This window comes from Manacus vitellinus, unplaced genomic scaffold (genome assembly GCF_001715985.3).
Source record: "Manacus vitellinus isolate BGI_N305 unplaced genomic scaffold, ASM171598v3 scaffold_71_pilon, whole genome shotgun sequence".
Classification (NCBI taxonomy): domain Eukaryota; kingdom Metazoa; phylum Chordata; class Aves; order Passeriformes; family Pipridae; genus Manacus; species Manacus vitellinus.
In genome coordinates this window covers 1,517,603-1,539,968 of record NW_021940761.1, presented here as the reverse complement: position 1 = coordinate 1,539,968, position 22,366 = coordinate 1,517,603, and the positions used below count along the sequence as shown (strand labels likewise).

General features: G+C 48.4%; 1 protein-coding gene across 1 annotated transcript in view; it reads left to right on the top strand.

Annotated features, from left to right (window-relative positions):
* Window positions 1-22,366, top strand: part of HDAC4 (histone deacetylase 4) — a 176,043-nt gene that overhangs the window by 83,743 nt on the left and 69,934 nt on the right. The window contains exons 4-6 of the mRNA XM_029964418.1: window positions 9,847-9,997; window positions 13,041-13,161; window positions 18,082-18,203. Of these exons, the coding sequence (XP_029820278.1) occupies window positions 9,847-9,997; window positions 13,041-13,161; window positions 18,082-18,203 (394 nt within the window). The remainder of the gene's footprint in view (window positions 1-9,846; window positions 9,998-13,040; window positions 13,162-18,081; window positions 18,204-22,366) is intronic.

Below are 22,366 nucleotides of genomic sequence, written 5' to 3'. Positions count from 1 at the left end.
CCAGGAGCTGGACTGGTGATCCTTGTGGGTCCCTTCCCACTCTGGATACTCCTTGATTCTCTAAACTGCTCGTTGGACGTTTGGCATCAGCACAAGGTGCAGCCCAAATGCCTGGCCCTCATTCCCTGCAGGAACAGGGAATGCAGGGGCAGTGGGTGCAGGTAGCTCTGCACACTCCCAGGTTTTCCAGAATTAGGCTTTGCCCTGTGTGGGACAGGGAGGGAACAGGCCCGGGATCAGCTGGAAGTCCAGTTTGGAAGATGGCTGTTGCACAGTGCAAACATTAGACATTATATAAATATTTCCCAGTGCTGGCCCATTGCTATGGCAACGGGAGCTTTTGGAATTGCTAATAGGCTCCTCCTGCAAAGGGGGATTAGTGCTGCACATGGTAAATAGCCTTAATGTAATATTAAAAAGCAGCCTCGATTCAACCTTATATAACTTGCATTTCAATACAAAATGCATGTCAGAGTGGGGAAGGTGGGATTAAAAGTTAATGGGGTGTTATTTACAGACTTTTCAGGGCAGAGAGTTTGGGTTTGTAAGAGCTGCTTCTGTCTGAGGTTTGATTAAGAGCAAACCCTGTCCTTAGTGGGTCCTTGTCAGGACAGAGGTGCTTGGGTGTAAATACATTTATAGATGCACTCCTAGAGGCATAGTATGTGTATCTGGGTGTACACACACATATAGTAATAGAATAGAATAATAATAGAATTATTCTGTATCCCCCTTTTTTTCTATGTGCACAGTTGTCCATGCACCATTCCTGCTCTGTGGATCACGCGGTGCACTCAAGGGGAAAGGATCAGGGAACTTCTGTGACAAATATTTCCATTATTTCCTTGCAATTCCGTGTGCCTTTAGTGATTTATCTTTTAAAAATAAGAAAGGCTCGTTCCCAGCTCATGGAGAAGCTCAAAGCACTGGTGATGGGAACATATTTGCTCTCACTTATGTGAAAGCTTTGATTCAGGTCAGACGAAGGACCTGGGATGTGACTTTGAGGAGCCACATTTTGATGCAGACCATGAGGTAATGAATTTCTTCCTCTCATGTGGATGCTTGGCTGGATGAGAAACTTAAAATAGGGATGATTTAAGCCTGGACTAAAGGATGGCCTGCAAAGTGATCTCCAGTGGTTCGGTGTGACTGGAATTGCCTTAAAAATCAAACAACACCTTATTGAAATAAACCCTGTGACACCTCACAAAGAAAAGAACCCCCAAACCTGACACCAAATGTTCCTGTGATGCATCTTCCTTGGGAAAACATCCCTCTTGCATTTGGATCCGTAAGTCAGCCCACACTGAGATGACTTTTAGATCTCAGAAACTAGCACCTGTGTCTGTTCCAGTGGCTGTAGGTGCAGGGAAGGGATGATTTTGTCCAGAGAACTACAATATATAGCTTTTTATTTGGACTTTGAGCTGTCCATCTCCTTTAGGGAGCAGGGGGGATATTAAAGCAAATAAACCCCATTTTATCCTCTGTAAGTGAAGCACTGGGGCTTGAGCTGTGGAATTTGGAATAGCAATAGTCCTGAATGAAGATGCAGAGCTCTTGGGGAGCTCCGAGTCTTCAGTGTCTTCCATTCAGAAGGAATTGTGGTTTGGGGTTGTTTTATTCCCTTTATTGCCCTGATGTTGGTGGAAAGAGAGGAACTGGTTGGATTCAATGGGAAGAAGGGGGGACATCTCTGCTTCCCACCCCCCAGACAAAGCCTGAGCGTAAGAAACATCTTAAAAGTCTTCTCAAGTAAGTGAAATTTGGCTTGGAAAGTGCTGGCATGCCTTGCTTGTTTTTCTATTCCAGTAGATAACTTTTTCCTATTAAGAGCTGAAATTCTGGCATTTCCCAGAACTTGGTTGGATTCCATAATTATCTGGCCATCAGGAGGAGAAGCCGGTGGGATGACGGTCTGAGCATGTGATCCCTTCCCTGGGCTGTCCCAGTCCTTGCTCTTACAGACATTGTGTTCTGGCCTTCGCACAGAGGGGCCAAATTCTCTGAGGTGCTGCAGTTTGGAGAGGACCAGGCTGTGAGGGAAAAAATATTTATGGAAGGGCTCTACAATGGCCAGTGGGCTCATTGCATGGTGAGAAAATGTGGGTGTGGAGAGCTGGGACAAGGGGGAATGGCTTTAAACTGAGAAAGAGCAGGTTTGGATTGGATGTTGGGAAGAAGTTCTTTGCTGTGAGGTGGGATGGGGCTTGGAGCAGCCTGGGCTAGTGGAAGGTGTCCCTGCCTGTGTTGGAACAAGACGGTCTTTAAAGTCCCTTCCAACCTTAAACCGCAACCCTTCTGTGGTCCTGTGATGATCCTGTGAAAACCTTGACGTGTTTGGGGAAAATAAGCTGAGCCTTTGGAAGACTCTCCACCATCCAGAGCAGGGAAGGTGTCTCACAGCTCCAGCTCAGCTTTGCAGATTCCCGAGGCTCGACATTGGAGCGCGGTGCCGGAGAGGCCACCGGAGCCGGGCAGCACCGGGGGCAGAGGTTCCTCTCTCCTGTAGCCACTTCCCAAGATGGATTTTCCATCCCAACGTGCCTCAGCAGATGTGTGGCAATGTTTATGGCCTTGCAGTCTGCCTTCCCGAACAAACCCAAGGGCGGAATCAGGAGCCTGGAATAAGGCCGTGGAAAGCCTCTCCGCAGGTCCCCCTGTGAGCTTTGCCTGACCTTTGGTTGTGAAGGGATGGCAGGGAATTTTTTCCTTTCTGAGTCACTCATTCCCGGCCAAGATCAGCTGGAAGTTACCGAAAGCTTTTCCGTTTGCCTTCTGGTCAAGGGATTGGAGAGGGACGATGGGAGCGGAGCAGGATCGGTGCCTTGGCAGGGCCAGAGGCTCCTGAGGTGGTGTGAGCTCAGTGGAGAAGGGAAGGACGTCGTGGGGAGTGTGGTTCGTGTGCTGTGTCCCAGCCTGGAGCAGGGCTCTTCCCAGCTCCGGCTGTTTTATGGCTACACCCGGAAACTCCTCCGGGCTGCTGACGCACACGGGCAGGGGCACACGTGGGACACACCAGAGTGGCCTGGCGGTGGTGGGACAGCCCAGCTGAGCCTCTGGGCCTGCAATCCTGACCTGAAGACATGCAATCCTACTCCCAGTTTTCCTGTCATCTGAGAAAAGATGTTATGTGCCTCAGCAGAGAGGGAGTTTTCCCATGGAAGTTTGCGTGGAAGCAGCAAGAGGGAAAGGAGCTTTGTAAGGATGTTCGGTCTGAAGCAATCCTGGAATTGTTCTCTTTCCATGGACACAGTGATTTCCTGCTTGGAGTGAGGGTAGTAACACATCAGAGGTGTTGGCCTCTTGTTCAGGGGTGAAGCTCTGGCCATTCCTTTGGTTCCAGAGGGTAAAAGTCTTTCAAGGAATCTTCCATCAGCTTTTGCTGCACTGTAGAGAAATGAAATTTTTTTCCCTAAAGGTGTCTCAACTTGACAGTTGTCATGTGGATCCTGAAGGGAGAAACTGCTCTTTCCTTCCATATGGAGCCACCTGCCCTTGGAATGGCCTGCAGGATATTCCTGGAGGTGTCCAAGGCCAGGTTGGACAGGGCTTGGAGCAACCTAGGCTAGCGGAAGGTGTCCCTGCCTGTGGCAAGGGGTGGAATGGGATGAGCTTTAGGGTCCTTTCCGACCCATTCCATGATTCTGTGACAGCTCATTGGGCCCAAATCACATCATCTTTTAGTTGCTCTTGGTGTAGCCCTGACGGTGCCTAGAGCTTCTCTTCGGGGCCTCTCCATATGCCTTCCCACTCAACAGGAAAAAATGGGCATGTTCCAGTCCTGCTGAGGGGGTTGGTGTCATCTGCTGATCCCTTGGAGCTGTGCTGGGTTCACCTTCCCTGTGTCCCCAGGCCAGGGACACCTTGATTCCTGCAAAGCATCCGCTTCCCTTGGACTCTGGAAGGGCAAACTTACACCTCACCCTCCCATATTCCAGCTCCCGTTCCTGGCTGTGTCTGCTCCCTCTGTGGGTCCCAGCTCCCATTCCTGGCTGTGTCTGCTCCCTCTGTGGGTCCCAGCTCCCATTCCTGGCTGTGTCTGCTCCCTCTGTGGGTCCCAGCTCCCGTTTCTGGCTGTGTCTGCTCCCTCTGTGGGACTCTCTCTGCTCATTTTGGTGCTGCTCTTCCACGGGGCGCCTGTTCCTCACAGCCTGCCCTGTTTTCTGGAGGAACTTAAAAAGCCTGGAGATACCAGGTGTCCTCCTCTGTCTGGATTCCGAGATGACAGGATTATTCATCTTAGGAAGCTGCAGCTGGGTACAGCCAGTGGTAAAAAACCAGACTGAACATTTTGTGCCTCGTTACGACTTCAGTGCGCTCAAACGCTCTCCCTCTGTTTCCAGAGGCTTCCTGTTCCCCCCCAGTGACCTTTTCCTGGTGCACAGAGCCCACTCCAAGACTTAGACCTGGATCCCGCAAAACTCCACGTCTGATGGAAGTAACCCTGGGGAAAGCTTTGGGAAGACCGGTTTGCTCTCTTTGAAGGGGCTGGGTGGGGACTTCCTTCAGCTTCAGAGTCAGGAACTTTTCCAAGGATAAATCTGCATGGAGAGGGGTGGGTTTTGTCAACAAATCCACGGAGCAGCTTGCACACCTTTGGCTGAAGAAGTCCTGGGATAATTCAGGCATCTTCCTCCCATCCAACCACTGTTGGTGGAGCTGGAGTGCTCAGTCAGGGAAGTTGGTCTGCACTGGTCCTTACAGACCTACTGAAAATCGGGAAAAGCAAGGTTTCCTTTGGGTGTCTTCACGTTTTCTTGGCTGGAGGGAGCAGAATTTTCTGTATTTTTCTGGAGTAAAACCTGTGTGGGGCAATTCAGTTTGAAATTTCAAAGTAAACAGCGGCAGAAGGGACATTTTGCAGTTCCCACACCTGAATATTCAACTCCAGTTTTATCTGATTTTTGAACTGATAATTGTTAGAGAACATGAAGAGATTCAGGGCAGGAGTGAGGAAATCCCCAAGTGGATCCTGCTGTTTTTAGCAGAACATTCCCGTTCCAACTGCTCTGCTCCCTGAACCCCAGAGCAGTTCCCAGAGGACGTAACTGCTCCTCCAAGGGCTGAGGTTGGATCTCTTATTTAGCATTAAACATCTGGGGCTCCTCCTTTAAGGAATTTCTATGATTCTTTGGCTTCCAGGGAGTGATTTAAATCCGGTTCTTTGATTTACTTGTTGCCATCCATGATGGGATGGGTGTTCCCTGCTCCTGACTCCCTCCCCCTCTGTAAGAACCATGGAAAGCCCAGCAGAGGCAAACACAAAGGAGTTTTCCTCACCTTTAAAGGGGAAAATGGGAGAAGGAACTGAACGTGCTGGATCCTGCAAATGGAAAGGCTCTTGGATACTCTGCTTTTGAGAAAGGCTGGAGAGGGAGTCAGGAAGCAAAGGCACTTCCAAAAGCATTCTCAGTGCTGTCCTTGTGCAGGTATTGCAGCCTTTCAGGAGAGGTGAGGGAAGGAAACCGGGATATAACATAATACATCCATAGCAAGGTGCTGAGGTAAGAACGTGGGATCTTATCACCCGGGGCCAGAGAGGAGGGAACACAACTGGCATTCCCGCTCCTGGAGACACCTGAGCCTCGTAAACTCGAGCACCAGACATTCCCAGTGGGATGTGTCTGCCCAAGATCAGCCTCCTGCCCAGGAAGCTGCCGGCTGGGCCGGATCGTGTCCCTGCGGAGCTGCCCGGGATGCTCCTGGCAGATTCCGGCCGTCTCTGCCTGGTGGCGGGAACGGGGCACGCTGGGTGTGCGCCCAGGAGAAGGGATGATGGATGCTCATTCCTTCAGATCTCTGTGTCTTGGCTTCTGCTGGAAACCACAATGTTTTCCCCCCACCCCATCTCCCAGTACAGCCGATTAATCCTGACTGGCCTCCGGTGCTCCAGGAGAAATCCCAAACACGCTGCGCCAGAGCCAAGGGAGCGAGTCCTGAAACTGGAGCTGCAGCCTGAGACTTCAGTAAACAGGATGGGGAGAACATGAGGCAGAGAGTCCAGCCAGCACTGAGATCCCTCTGGAATAACCCAACCCAGAGTTATCCCAGAAATCCAGTGCCATCCGTGCTTTGCTTCCACCTACAGCTGGTGATTTTTTGGGGTGTTTGTTCTGGGCGAGTTCTTTCTTCGTCATCACCCACGATCTTACTTCATTTTTTCAGACCCTGAGCTCCAGATCATTTTAAATACCTGATTTAACCCTCACAAACTGGATAATTCAAAGCAGGGGGCAGCTGATTTGCCTTAAATCAAGGCATTTGCACCCAAACCAGTGCCTGGCTCCTGATGGAAGAGTGAGGAGGGGCAAGAAGGACCTCCATGCTTGGCTACTCCTTCAGCAGATTGAGAGGTGGTTGTGGAGGTCTCCAGGAAACCCATTCCCCCTGGGAAATGGGATTTGGTGTCAGCCCCCCACAGTTCCTGGAGCGCTGCCGTTCTGCTGATGTTGAAACAACTAAAGGTGTTGTAACAACCAAAGGGAACAGTTTTAGCTGCACTTCCCTGAAAAAGAGGTTTCTTTGTGCAGTGGGAGGTGACAAAGCCCTCAGTGAGAAGGTGTCAGTCCCCATTCCAGGTAGACACGCTGGAGGACTGGAGACAATTGAGGAATGTGAAGGCAAAATCCACTGGAGCGCTGACAGTTGATAAATACCTGGAAATGCTCTCCATGCCCCTTCGTGCCTTTATTAATATTCATATATGCTAAAGGAGCAGCAGCAACACTGACTGCAGGTACAGTTGAACATTTGTGCAGTTTTCCTGAACAGTGGAAGCAGTGACATTAAACATATGCAGGAATCCCCATAGTTATAAATATTTACAAATATTGATTTTGGCAAGAGCACCTAATTCAGATGTTGTGAGCTCCCTAATGCAGGGTTTGTGTCTGTCACCGTGGGCTCCTCAGGCGGAGTCTCAAATCCGGGGGCTTCCCTCAGTGTCTCACTTGGTAATGCAATTTAAATATTTGGGAAGTAGAGTTGGGGAATAAACCCAGCACTGTGTGATGGGCACAGGGGTGGGAATGGTCACTGCCTGCTCGGATTTGCCTCAGTTGCTTTAACTCGATTACAAATGGATGTTTTCCTGAAGTTTCAGTGCGTGGGACAACTTCTTGTATCACAGAATATCCTGAGCTGGAAGGGACCCTCAAGGATCATTGAGTCCAACCCCTGGCCCTGTCCAGGACACCCCAACAATCCCACCCTGTCCCTGAGGGCATTGTCCAAATGCTTCCTGAACTCTGGACAACTTCCCTGGGGAACCTGTTCAGTGCCCGACCACCCTCTGGGGGAAGAACCTTTCCCTACTTACGCAGTCTAAATATATCAGAGCTCCTGAGAAGTGTGGAGAAACATTCCTGCCCTGAGAAGACACCTGGGTGGGTTTTCTTTGCTCATTTTCCCAGACACCAACAGTGATTTCCTTTCATTTTCCGTGGAGACGTCGCTTCATTCTTTCATTTTCTTTTTTCTTTTTTTTTCAACTTGGAAACAAATAGGAAAAAACTCTCCTAAGAATAAGCTTTGTGGAAACCAGGGTCAAAACGAGCAGGGACAATACATCCCTAATGAAACTTCCCTAAACCATCCAGCTCCAAATTGGGCTTTTCATTCCCATTTCGCTCCAGATGTCAGTGAAAGCACAGCTCCTTCTAAAGCAGCCTAATGTATGTAAACCCTTGCAGGAAGCAGAGCCTGCAAAGCCAAGGAGACTGCAGATGGAGAGAAAAGGCTCCTGATTTCAGAAAAATAACAAAACCTGTTTTACCATATTGTGCATTAAATATTGTTCATTTGCATACTTTCCACGGCGAGGTTCTGGGAGCCCACCATGTGGTGGACTTGTTGGAAGTCGGGAAAGATCCTCTTTTTCCAAATGGAGATGTGTTAGTAGAAGCTGCTGCTTAATTAGAAAACAAAAATAACTAGGGTTATTTTCTTTTTTAATTCTCTATTTTTTCCCCCTCCTCCTTTTGTAGGTTTTTATCGCCCGGATTTTGGGTTGTTTGCATGAAATTCCGCGGGATCGGGAAGGGAAGCTTAGGTGCAATCACTGCAGAGAACTGGATCCCGGTGTTTTACAACAGTCTGCCTGCTTGGAACAGGCGCAGCAGGGATTCCTCCAGGGAAAATTTCCAGCAGATAGCCAGGCAGATTGGAAATACCTCTTAGATGATTTTTTTTTTTTAATCTTTATATAGAATAGTGGAGTTTTTGGTGTATCTTTAGTGTACCCGCAGATGAAGTGTCGGGTGGTCCGAATGTACAATGCCACAAATAAATGAGGGAAACACAGAACTCTGGAGTTGAAAGGCACCCACAGGAATCATCAGCTCCTGGTCCTGCACAGGACACCCCGAGAATTACAATTAAAGGGATTAAAGTGTGCTCAAGGAGAAGGAAAAATCGGTGTCCGTGGGGTGGGAGCCTTTTGTGCAGGGTTTGGAGAAGGATGGACTGAGATATTCTTGGAGAGAGGTTCCCTGTCTCAATGGCTGTGGCAGGGCTTGGAATGAGATGATTTTAAGGTCCCTTCCAACCCAGAATGTTCTGGGGTTCCATGATTCTGTGATTCTGACCCCTTTCCACGTTGGGATTTGGTGATCCCGGAGCGGTGGGTGGTATCCAAGCACAGGCTCCCATTAAGTGCAGCCTTGGGGAAGGCTCATCCCTCCCTGGAGCAGGCAGGGGTTTGGAGCTGGAGGTTGCCAGCTCCAAATCAATCTGTTACTTTATAAGCTGCCAACATAAAGAGTGTGGGGCGGGCGGTGGGAGCTGGAGTGCTCCGGCATTCCGGGGGGTTTGCAGGAGCCAGAGCAGCCCACACAGCTGGCTCCAGCGTGGATCGTGCTGGAGAGGGTGCAAATAAAATTGGGAGGTGGTAAATCGTAGTTTCAGGGGGGTTTCTTAAAGAAGAAGGAATTTTTAGCCCCAGGGAGATCCATTCCCACCTCCCGGAGCTGCTGGGATGTGTCACTTGTCACCTGCTCTTCCTGGTGTGCTCCTGTCAGGACACGGGGTGTTCTCTCACACAGACCACCCCAGGGCACAGCAGATCAAACTACCACCTTCAGTCCCTAGGGGAATTCCCTCCGGACCTAAATAGGATCCCCTGGGGTGAGGAGATCCACCCCAAATTTCCAGGAGGTTGATGAGTCCACTTCCAGGTACCGAGACTTGGAGACCCAAGGGGGGACTTGGGCTGGAGCAGGAGCCTTTGGTGCTTCCAGCCTTGAACATCCCATTTGAAGGAAGCTTTGCAAAGCCTGACCTTAATTAGGCATCAGGTCTCTTGATTATTCTGTGAATGTGGGTGAGTCGAGAGGGTAAATCCTTCCTGGAGAGCTTATTGGAGGAATTATTTTTCTGTACATTGAAGCAATTCTTTTATAATTAGTCACAGAACCCCAGGGTGATTTGGGTTGGAAAGGACCTTAAAGCCCATCTCATTCCAACCCCTTGCCCTGGGCAAGGACACTTTCCATTAGACCAGGTTGCTCCAAGCTGGCCTTGGACACTTCCAGGGATGAGGCAGCCGCAATTCCTACAGTTTCTCTGGACAACAGCTAATACTGAAGGTGGTTTTAATTAAAGCAGACAGTGGAGAGAATATGAAGGCCCAGGCACCAGCCTCATCCTTTGGCAGCAGCAAAGGGGTTGGGAAGCCCCTGTTTGGGCAGAAGCTTCTTGTTGTGTCCTCAGACAAGGTTCTTCCTGACCAGGATGCTCCTCCTCGTTCCCATGGATTAAAGCCCTGGATAAAAGCCTCTGGCTTAGCCCTGGCAAGGCTGAGGGTGTTAATTTGCTCTTTCTCCCCTCTTCCCTTCTCCGCAGCAGCAACAGGAGATGTTGGCCATGAAGCACCAGCAGGAGCTGTTGGAGCACCAGAGGAAGCTGGAGCAGCACCGGCAGGAGCAGGAGCTGGAGAAGCAGCACCGGGAGCAGAAACTTCAGCAGCTGAAAAACAAGGAGAAAGGAAAAGAGAGTAAGTGGCCAAAGCTCCCTTGTTTGGGTGGTGACAGGGAGAACAGGGGAGTGGGAGCCAGAAAGGCTCTTTCTAAACCTGGAGGAACCTCTGTGAGTTCCTGGGCTGCACAGGGAACTGTTGGGAGGGATGGAGGGGAAGAGAGAAATGTATTTCTCTGCTTTATCTCCAGTTTTGTCTCACTAAATGCCTTTTTAGCATTTTTCAAAAGGAAGCCTGGCCTCTCTTCCCTTGATTTAACATTTTTTGAAGTATTTTTGGCAGCATTCCTAATGGAGGCAGAATATTAAGCCCATAAAACACCAGATGCACCCTGCATTGCTTCTCTCTTTCACTCCTCTGAATCCCACTCCTTTTAAGACGTCGTCGAGTCCTCAGTTCTTCCCTTTAAAGTGTTTCCATTCAGCAGGAGCTTCTTTCAGGAGGTTGCAGATTGTGGGGGCCCTTCCCACGTGTCATTATGCACTTGATGAGATCATTATGGCCTCACAATTTCCCTTATCAGAGACACTTTGGGCTGCTTGTTCTGGTTTCTTTTAGGAGTGAAAGGGAGGAACAAAGCCTCGCCAAGTTGTGCCCTCCACTCGCTGGGTCTTCGTTTCACAGGGAATAAAGGAGCTCCTGGTGGAAGAAGTGGTGGAAGGGGGTACCAGGAGGTGGGATTCTGTCTGGGAAGCAAGAATAAGATAAAGCTCCAAGAAGAACTTTTCTAATAGGAAAGTCTGTGAGAGTAAAAAAAAAAAAATGACTTGAATGTTGACTGTGCCGCTCCCTGCGTGTGAATGTGGCATTCTTGGAATCATCAAGGTTGGAAAAGGCCTCCAAGATCATCAAGTGCTACCATTCCCCCAGCACTGCCAAAACCACCATTAACCCATGTCCCCAAGTGCCACATCCATATGTATTTTGGACACTTCCAGGGACCCCACCACTGCCCTGGGCACTTTCCAATGCTTGACCACTCTATCAGTGGTGAAATTTTCCCTGATATCCAACCGGAGTCTCTGTAAAGTGGGATCAAAGAGCCTTTTGGATGCAACCCAGAGGTGCAGAGGAAAAATGAAAAAGATTTTGGGGATGTTAAGCTGAAGCTCCTGTTCCCATGGCTACGGTTTTATTTTTAAATTACTTTTTAGTTAAGAAGTACTGTGGTGTAGAATCATTAGAGCACCTCAGCTCTTGAGGACACTCAAGTTATTTTTTGCACATCGGAAAATTTGGAGCAACGCAGCTAAAATTGTCCTAATCTGAAATGTGGAGAGTGTGGGATAGAGGTGGAGTTTCTTCTCCCTCCTTGTTAACACCTCTACTCTGGAACCAGGCTGGGAGAGCTGGGGGGGTTCACCTGGAGAAGAGAAGGCTCCAGGGAGAGCTGAGAGCCCCTTCCAGGGCCTAAAGGGGCTCCAGGAGAGCTGGAGAGGGACTGGGAACAAGGGATGGAGGGACAGGACAAGGGAATGGCTTCCCACTGCCAGAGGACAGGCTTGGATGGGATACTGGGAAGGAATTGTTGGCTATGAGGGTGGGGAGACCCTGGCCCAGGTTGCCCAGAGAAGCTGTGGAAGTGTCCAGGTCAGGTTGAAGCAACCTGGGGTAGTGGAAGGGTGTCCCTGCCTATGGCAGGGGATGGAACTGGATGATCCTTAGGATTCCTCCCATCCCAAACCCTTCTATAGTATCTGGGGCCTTTCAACCTCCAGTTGAAAGGAAACCTGCCAGGGGAGCTCTTGTAACCCTCCCCATCCTAAACTGTTCAGGTTCAAGTCTTCCAAAGAACGGGTTTATCCCGAACTGATAGGACACAGCCACACTGGGTTGTTTTAAAGATGGATTAAAGAAGACACTTTTTGCAGAGAGAAGGCCTTGAAGCCTGAATTTGTCACGTCATCTGGTCTTGCTGCTCAGGAATTTATCTCCAGCTCCTCAGCTGAACTTTCCCCCAAACCCGTGTTTGGAGAGCGAGTGTGAAATGCAGGGCTCCAAAAAGGGGAATTTTTACGCTTTTGAGCACTCTTTCAAAGTTTGAACAATATTTCACCCTCAGGCTCTGCCTGATAAGAAATGCTGCAGTTTCCTCCTCTTGAGGAGAGACCACGAATTGTTCCCCCTGTGTGTCAAATGTCACCATGTCGTCGAGGAGGGTCCGGGAGCCAAAAATACCACGGGGTGATCTTTGAGTTTTTATTCCCAGTAGAGCAGACAGTTTTCATGGCCTTTTCATTCCCTCCTTGCCCAGATATTTTCCTTTGGAAGTCCTGCTTTACGCCTTGGTGTAGATGAAGCATCATTTTCTGTGTGTCCTGGTGCCAGAGTTTGGATGCGCCGCTCCGGCAGGAGCTGTGCCTGGGAGTCTGGGCTGTCAACCCAATGAGCAGTTGGATCCATCAGGGCAGGAAAACAGCCTGGTCTCCGTTGTGGAGAGGAATCATGATGAGAAATGGCACAGCTGACATTTTAACTCTGCAAAAATCACTGAGTTTCTTCGTGAAACGTTGGGGTTTCTGTTTGAAGCGGGAGGCGGGACCCTGGGAAGTGAATTGGAATTAGTGTGCGCGGGGACTCTGGGACAAAGAGGTCCCTCTTTGCAGGAGTTTTCAAGACAAAATCTACATGTGAGACATTGGGCTCGTTCCCCTCCTGCTTCCAGATGTGACTTTTAACAACTGGAGTTTCCACAAGACCCTTTTTCTCCAATGCCTTTGATTCAAAGAGAGCTGGAACACCTCGGACAAGTGTTTTATTCCAAGTGTCTTCTGTCCAAGTGTAAAATCCTTGAAATAAAGTGAAATTAAAGCTCTGATTACATCCCTATTTTCAAACATAACTTCTGATTCTATGCAGAGCTAAAGAAGAAAAAAAAAAAAAAGGAGGACTCCTTACTGGAGGCACTTTGTTCTTTTCCCTTTGAAAGCAAAGTTCTTCTTTTGGGCTCGAAATCAAAGATTTAACTCTGAATCTTTGGAGAAATTTCAAATTCTTCCCAGGATGGGAATTGATTAAAAAACCTTGATTGTATTTTATTTTATTTTCCGTTTTCTCGCAGGTGCAGTGGCAAGCACAGAAGTGAAGATGAAATTGCAGGAATTTGTCTTAAATAAGAAGAAGGCCTTGGCCCACCGGAATCTCAACCACTGCATCTCCAGTGACCCTCGCTTCTGGTACGGGTAAGTGGGGCTTGGCCTTGGCATCCAGCCTCTTCCCAGGTGCTGGAGATGTGGGGAATAGGCCTGATGTGCTCATGGAATGAACCAGAATTCCCAAAGTGCCCTTTCCAGAGGGTTTCAGTTGGAGTAATTGCCGTGTCGGCCGGGACGGTCGCGGTGTTTTGTGCGCTGAGGCCTTTGCTGTCTTTAATCCACAGTTATTCCAACTCACAAGTCCTACACGTGACCCTGGAGAAGTTGTCCAGCTTTTCACCCAGGGTTTGATTTTCAGGTGTTATAAAACTTGAACTTCAGGAAACTGAGGAATAATTGTTCATGTCAGGAGTTGGATTTCACTGATCTTTGTGGGTCCCTTCTGACTCAGGAGATTCTGTGATTCACTGATTTTCAGATCAGGATAGTTGAGCAACCTCCCATTTTAAAGCCTTTAACACTTTCTGCTCATCTCAATCTCTCAAAGTGGGAAGGTTTGTTTATTTGGCTCTTTCTGGAAACATCCAGTGAGTCCTGTCCACACTTCCAATCACAACTGCCCCAGTATCTCTGTTTCCAACTGGAAAATCAAATTTTCAGCTGGAAATTTTCAGCTGTTGGTCTCCAAGAAACCACTTTCAGCTTCAGAAAATCACTCCTTCCATGTATAAAAGACAAGCAGGAAATTTGAGATGAGTTGAAAACTTCCACTGCTGTAACATTACGATTCCATTGAATAAAAAACCGAAGTGCTTCAGATGTTGTCATTAGTAAGAATAAAATTAATGACATTTTGAACGACAAAAATGAAGGACATCTCATTTTACCATGAAATTCGTGTTCGAGCTGAGGTTCTGACAGTGCTTCAAGTCTTAAGAACTGAACATGTGTACAGGGAGGATGAGGTCATAGACAGAAGATGTTTCCAAATTCCAGAAACTGAACTGAAATGCAATTTGAAAGCTCTCCCAGCTCTGAGCCAGGACAGAACTGCTGAAGTGGAGTTGGCAGAAGAATTCAAATGTTCTTCCAGTCCAGGGAGATTGAGCAGTTTTAATACATCTCTGAAAATCCAATCTGAGACTTGGGGATTTTCTTAAAGGTGGTTGAAGTCTCCGAGCCTTCATGTTCTCTGTTTAACGGTTGGTTAAAATAACAGTTAATCCAGAAATGGTAGAAAGCCAATAAAAATTAAGAGTGTCCAGAGAAGCTGTGGCTACCCCATCCCTGAAGTGCCCAAGGCTTGGAGCAACCTGGGCTAGTGGAAGGTGTCCCTGCCCATGGCAGGGCATGGAAGAAGATGGGTTTTAAGGTCCCTCCCAAGCTTTAAGATCCCTTCCAAGCCAAACCATCCTGGCATTCTCTGTGTTGCAGGGCCAGGGGTGATGCAGGAGGTTATTCCTCGTGTTTGGGGTTTCAGGATGTTCCCTGCCCTGTTCTAAGCTAATGCTGAGGACTTTCTGAGCACCAATATATTGTTTAGTTTCCTCATGGCACTCATTAATCCCAACATCCCCTTCCTGTGATGCTCTAGGGATGCCAGCAGGTAGAGACAACACACAAACCATTGCACAAGGATCCTTCCTTTTTCTGATGGATTTAAGGCCCATTCCCTCGTCTGTTTTGTGGTGGGGTGAGGGTTGGTCTTCTGGTTTCTGACCCAGGGTGGAAGGAGGAGCCTCAGAGGCCTCACAGATCTTTCTTAGGGCCTGTGTCAGTGCTGAGTTGCTCAGCTCAGCCTTGAGGGAGGGCACGTGGCAGCGGGGTGGAGGGTTTGGAAACGCACCCTTCACTTAAGGCAGGAGTTGAGGAAGATTTTTCCTTTCTGTTCTATTTCAAAGAACCTTTAAATTCCTTACATATTAGTATTTATTTATATGGCATCTCATAGGTTACCAGCTCAGTTCTAGAGATATTTATGTCCCCACATACTTGCCATGTGATGCAGTTGGGTGGTGGTTGGATTGAACACACGCAAACGAGCCTTGCAGGAGATGCTCCCCATGCTCCCACTGTGAGCAGGGAAGGCAATTAAGTGGTACCAGATGCTGCAAGAGCCTTTGGAAATGACACACCAGCTTTTAAGCACTTCCTTTTGGTCTTATTAAGGTTTGTGAATTCCTTGCTTGAAAAAAATTGAAAGCGTTACTTGGAAAAAAAGCATCTCCTGAGGGTATGATGGCAGTGGCTGTGACATGAAAGATGTCCTGCTGTCATGGAATCACCAAGTCCTGAAGGTTGGAAAAGACCTCTAGGATGATACCCCATCCCTGGAAGTGTCCAAGGCCAGGTTGGACGGGGCTTGAAGCAACCTGGGCTAGTGGAAGGTGTCCCTGCCCATGGCAAGGAGTGGCACTGGATAGGCTTTAAGATCCCTTCCAACCCAAACCAGTCTGAAATTCCATGATAGGCAACAGCAGGAGAGGTTTTTTGGAATTTCCTGATCAGTCTGTCCCTCCTGTGGATTTTGAGCCCACTGGACAGCTCAGCCCCCAGGAGGTTTTGCTCTGGGAGATCCTTAAGAGTGGCTTGGCAGGAGCACCTTGGGCTCAGCAAACAAGGCTGGGATTTCCCTGGGAAGTTGTCAGCAATGCTTTGGAATCAGCCACTCCATGTTAAAAGGGAGTTTAACTGAGTGTTTGCAGGGTGAGGAGGTAGAGAGATATAATTATACTTGAAATCAGACATTAAATTTGACGTTACATTATTCCCACCTTCCCAGGTGTCTCCACCCTATGTGCACAAAACATTCCAGCACAGGTCCATATGTTTGAAGGTATATTCAGTGTATGTTGGGTGAACATGTTTGAAGGATAAAGTATAAAATCATTATAAAATCATAAAGTATAAAATCATTAAGGTTGGAAAATACCTCCGAGATCATCGAGTCCAAGTTTATATCTGCACAGGGGTGTTTGAAGGACCTCAGAGAGCAGGGGATGCCTGAAACGAAAGGATGTGCTTTCAGGAATGCCTGCAGGCTCCATTTATGTACCATTTCCTCTCCTTCAACAACTCTGGAGTTCTTGAACAGACATGCAGAGCAGTGCCTTTTGCTGGGAGCAGCGTCACATCCCAGTCCTGAAGCCATGGAATGTGTTCCTGTTTGCAGAGCTCAATCTCTGTCATTCAGCAGCCCCAGAGCATATCAAAACAGGCCCTTTGAATTCCTGCACATTCCCTATAAAGGGATGAAAAGAACTTCAATGTACTCAATTGTGTGCTTGAAGTCATGATTGAAAAAAAAAAAAGGCAGGAGGAAAAAAAAAGCCTCTTGCTCGTGCAGAGCCAGAAATGTCAGTGTGGGACAGGAGGGGGCTCAGGGCTCTGGGATTGCAGCTTCCTGGGAGTGAAACATCTCTCTGTGCTACCTTCCCATGGATGGAGCAGATCCCAGGCAGAGAAAGCCCCTTCTGTTTTCGGGAGGGATTCAAAGATCCGTCAGTTGGGGTGTGCTTTGCTGGCAGGTGATGGTTAAAGCACGGGGTGGGTGTTTGGGGCTGGGAATGTCACACGGGAGAAATACAACCCTGGGGGAGCCCCAGGAGTCAGGGAAATCGGGAGTGTGAAGAGGGAGGGTTGGGAGAACACAGTGGATCACACTGCCTGGTAAGATCTCATGGAATGGTTTGGGTTGGAAGGGACCTTAAAGCCCATCTCGTTGCACCCTGTGCCATGGGCAGGGACACCTTCCACCCGAAGGTCTGTGGGTGTGGAAAATGGGGATGGAGATGTTCAAATGAACTTCTCAGAGGGATTTTTTTTTTTGGTAAAAAAATCATGTAGAAAATTCAATGCGTTTTCCTGATGGTTGTTCATTAGCCCCTTGGTTTTGAAGGGTTTGACTTGCAGTGGAATTGATGCTCTGCATCTCCCCAGACTTCTGGCTTGAGCTTGCACTCAAGGAATGGGATGATTTGGGATTGGTACTGCTCAGGGAATTGGATGAATCTGTGCAGTTTTCAATTGGGAATGGCTCATTTTTGTTCCTTAAAGAACCTTTTGTATCAGCATATTTTCAACCAAGGTCTCCATCAATGCCTGGTTTTTAGACACTGTAAAATTTCAAATATTCCATTCTGGTTTTTAACAGAGTGCTGCTTTCTGTGGTCCCGTTTTCTTTAGGATTTAGAAGAAACAGAGGGTTTAAATTCTGTTCATTGAGAGTTGAATTGTAAGAACCCAGTGACTGTCACCTGTATGGCTAAATCAGTCATTCTGCTGGTGTAGCTCCTCTGCCAACTGGAGACTTCTCCCAGGTTGGGAGAGCTCCTGAGAAACAGCAGAGCTGGGCACAAGTCATTAAGTAGGAAAGATGCAGCCAACAGACTGGTGGGAGGCTGAGAAAACTCATTCATTATTTAATATCCTCAGCAAACAGACTGTAATTTACTTCCAGCAGCCTGCTCAAACAAAGCAATAAATTATCAGCTTGGAGAAGTTCAGCTGGGAAGGTGCTGAGAGCTTTGGCCCTGGCTCTGCTGAGCCCTTGGGTTGGGAGGCAGCGAAGGAAAGGCAGGAGACCACCTTTGGCTGCTCTTGGCCAGCTTAAATCTGTGAGCCTGTGCTGAAAATCTGGGTTTGACTTTGCTAAATCTGGTTTTATTCTGAGAAGGGAAATTGGTTGTTTGTGCCGTGGTTGAGGGGATGACAACACCCGTGCTTAGATTCGAGAACATGACTTAGCAAAACCCAGCTCAAGTACAGGCTTAGAATTTATACTAATGGTTAAATACCTTCACAGGGTGATTCCTACACTGAAAATTAAATTTAGTTGCTTCCCTGTGTATGAGATTTTAGGTCTTTTTTCCTGTGAGTGCCCAGAAGGACAAAACCAGAACTGAAGTCTCGCCTTTGCCCCGTTGGGCGCTGAGATCCCAGACCCTGCGCTCGTCCCCTGTGTGTGTCCCTGCTCTAAAGCTTCTCCTTGTCTTTCCTCCTGTGCAGGAAGACCCAGCACAGCTCTCTGGACCAGAGTTCCCCTCCCCAAAGCGGCGTATCCGGCACCTACAACCACCCGGTCCTGGGGATGTACGATTCCAAAGACGACTTCCCGCTCCGGAAAACAGGTAGGCCCTCGTTCCTTCGCTGGCACATTTGGTCCCCTGATTTGATTTTATGGTCCCAACAAGCTGCATTTCAGGAGGTGGTTTATTTCCCAGGCTCTGTGCTCGGTGTTCCTGGGAGGCTGGAGCTGCTGCGGGTGTCGTGTGGCAAAGGTTGTGAGATGTTGTGGTCTCAGAGCTCCAAGGTGTGGACCCAGACTGTCTCCACCTCAAAACACGAGGCAGCAAATTGTCCCCAGGGATCTCAGGAGCTTCCTTTTAAGATTTTAGAGAAACCAGGAGGAAAAGCAGGAGACAGGTTATGTTCAGATTTCCCAGTTTAGCCCAGGGGCCTGAAGGTTGAACTTGACTGCCAAACAAACTGAAGAAGGAATTGCTGCTTGTTGATCTGCTCCTCTTGGAGAGGCTGTATTGAAGCATCCAAACAATCCTGGAACCCATTTACTGTACAGAAATCATATCAAATGTTGGGTTTGGGTTTTTTTGGGAGATAACATGTGCAGCTTTGCCAAACCAGCTCCCATTTCCATGCTGGTCAAGAACAGTGGTGGAAATGTGTAGGAAACGGCACGTGTGGATCAGCATTTTTATCTTTGCAATGCTAGGAAGCTGCAGAACTGGAATAACCACAGGCAGCTGTATCTGGTGCTTTTAAGAAGTCATAAAAATTCCAAAACCATGCAAAAATCCAGCAAATTCCCGAATTCAGAGCTAAGACAGAGATCTGGGTGTCTGAAGCCCAAGTATATTTTTGCTCAGTGAGAAAAATATCGAGAAAAGTTGATTTCTCTGGGGGTTGGCATTTCACTGGCAGGTTTATACTTAAAGTCAGTAAAAAAGTTTCTGCCAGTGGAACGTCGGGACTTCCTGCAAGGACTTGGTTCCCCCCTCCACAGTCCTGTCTGGGCTGGGTTTTCTGGGCAGGTCAGTTGTTTCTCAGCTCTGCACTGTGTAACCCAGGTTGCTTGGGTTGGCCCTGATCCCCAGCTCCATATCTCAGCTCCCAGCCTGCCAGCTTGGGATCCTCGGCTGCTGCCTTCAGGGAACGGCCGAGCTTCCAGAGCCAGGCAGGGAGCAGAGCTGCTCCTGTGGGTGGGACACAGAGCTGTGTGTTGGAAATCAGAGAAAACCACTTTTCTGGAAAGCTCACAGAGTTGATAAGGCTGGAAAAGACCTCCAAGATCTGACAAGGCCACCACAAAACCACGTCCCCAGGCACCACATCCACGTGGTTTTTGGGCACTGCAGAGGGTGCTGACTCCACCTGTTCCAATGCCTGACCACCCTTTTCTTAAGAAGTTTTCCCAGTATCCCAATCTAAACCTCCCCTGGTGCAACTTGAGGCCGTTTCCTCTTGTTCTGTTGCTTGTTCCCTGGGAGAAGAGACAGGGAGGGATGAGCACCTGGAGTCAAAAGCTGTGTTGTCCTTGCAATCAGGAATGATGATGGAGTGTCAGCCACATCTCCCTGTGGATTTACTACAGTCTTGGCTCAAATCAAGTGCCCTAAACCAGTTCCCAAGAGCTGGCAACCCTCCCTTTCCTTCTGGGAGGGCTGTGGGTATTCTTATGGCAGCTCTTCTAATAGAAGTGGAGCAGGTTTAAGGTGCAGTGAATGGTTTAACACAATTCATAGAATCCCAGGATGGTTTGGGATGGAAGGGTTGGAAGAACTTAAAGCCCATCCAGTCCCACCCCCTGCCATGGGTAGGGACACCTTCCACTAGCCCAGGTTGCTCCAGCCTGGCCTGGGACACTTGCAGGGATGGGGCAGCCACAGCTTCTCTGGGTAGCCTGTGCCAGGGCCTCCCCACCCTTATAGGAAATTCTTGTGACATTTGTAAACTTGGACTTTTTTGTTCATTCATGAGAAAAAAATCCACTTCCACACTGCTCCCTGTGCCTCCTGCCTCCCAGGTCTGTGGGAATTTCTCATTCTGGACCACAGCACGTGGCCTGCTGGAGGGATCCGTGGGTGGATCCATGGGTGGATCCATGGTTGCATTCCCATCTGTTCCCCCTCCCCAGGCATGGTGGGTTGGTTGGGTGACAAGTGCCAAACATTTCAGCTGCACAAGAAGGCAATCAGATATTGGCTCCAGGATGTGGGTTTTCCCTGGGAAGGGTTCCCCTGGACCTTTGGGGATGGTACTTTTGCCTGTGTCCTTCCTGAAGGACTCCAAAACCTTGGATTTGCTGAAGGCAGGGCATCCTCCAATCTCTGCCTCTGGGGGAGGAAAGACCTCCCAGGCTCCTCTGGGCAATCCCAGCATTTCCATGCACTTCCCTTGGTGCCATCCCTGTGGCCAGCCTGATTCCAAGAGGTTTTTAGCTCTTCCCTATGCCTTGTGAAACCAGGTGATGCATTCCTGGGCTGTTAATCATTCCCACAGTATGGATGGACTTTGCCATGCTCCAAAGCCTCCCCAGCTCATCCCCTCCGGGGACCTTCTCCGGCTGGGTTTGAGGAGGGATCACCCTTCTTGCTCCCAGGGTTTCTGGAAGGAGAAGGAAAACATCTGCACATCTGCCCCTGTGCTGCTTCCCAGCCTGAGTTCTCCCTGAGACTCCTGCAGAATAAAACCCTGGCAGACAGGGGGAATTAAGGCTGATAAATGGATCTAATCACATTATTAAGAAAGGGAAGCAACCAAAGGCAGGGTTGTTTTCAAACAGGAAGATGTGGGGCTGATTTGGGTTTTCCAGAAGGCTGATACTTGTCCTTTTTGGGTACCAGCATTAATCTTCTGGGATACAAACAAGTTCAGGGCAGAATTTGGGGATTTTTCCTTGTTTTCTTTTATTTTCCTTTCAACGCAACAGCACGTCAGGCTCTGGCACAGCGAGATCCTGCAGAATTCCCAGTGCCAAGAATGTTAAGTTGCTTGGAGAAGAAAGGCTCCTGAACAGTCTGGTGTAAACAAAAGGCAGGGAAGGCTGGAGCCCATCCTAAATAAAGTTCTTTATTGCTGGTGAGCTTTTCAGATTTTTGGCACCGAAAGCTCTGGCTTTGTGTTGGTAATTTAAAACCTCTGTGTCGTGGAGCCCAATTTTATTAAATTTGATTAAATATTTGCAGCTCAAATAACAGAATCCATCACAATAGCGTTCTGATTACCAGGGCTGGAGTCCAACCAGCATCATCCCTGGGGAGAGGGTGACTTAGGGGGCTGTGGGAAGGCAGTTTGAATGATCAGCTCTTCCAGGGTGCAGGTTGTAAAATTTTTAGGAAGAATGAATATTCCCCATCCCTGGAATTGTCCAAGGCCAGGTTGGATGGGGCTTGGAGTGACCTGGGCTAGTGGGAGGTGTCTCTGCCCATGGCAGGGGGTGGAATGAGATGAGCTTTAAGGTCCCTTCCAAAATTCCATGGAATTCTATGTGTCTTTACTCTTATTTAGAGCATCCTGATGTGGTCACAGGTTATGGCAGTGTTTGGCTGCATTCCAAAGGCTTCCATGCACTCCACATCATTCCTGCACATCTCCCTCTTCACTGTGGAATGCAGCATGCTGCTGGTGCCTCCCGTGCCCTCAGATCCTCCTCCCTCTGATTTGCTTTCCTGAGTTATGTTCCAGTTTCTTGGCTGTTCCAGTTTTTTTGGTTTCAGTTTTTAGGTTTCAGCAGGAAGTCGTTTTCCTGGTGCAGTTACTAATTGCTTGAATCCCGGGGATGCTTTTCTCTCCTTCCCTCTCCAAATACTTTGAGCTCTTCCTTGTATTTAACTGATCTAAGAACAGTTTGGTTGGTGCTGCTGGGAAATACCTGGATTAGCACCAGGATTTTTCTTTCCAGTTTTGGGTAGTTTCCTTTATTCTAAATATGTTTTGGTGTTTTGTTGGGAGCTGTTGAGAGGGGAAAATTTAAGTGACCCTTTCAGCCCCCAAGTCGATGTGGGGGCTTCCAAATTTAATCACTTTCACTGGGATCCCCTGGGGAAAATCTCTGGAGAATCCTTACAGAGGAGTTTTAGAGGCTCTGGAAACCTGTTTTGATAACTACAAGAGCTGTTTGTCAACAGCTTTCTTGGAGCTGCTGAAGTGGTTTTTAACAGAGCTTTTCAGTTTTGCATTTCTAAGGAATTCTGTCCTCATTTTCTCCCTGGGAACAAGGTTGTTAAAGGCATTCCCTGCTTTCTGAAATTCGAGCAGTGGATGTATTAAAACA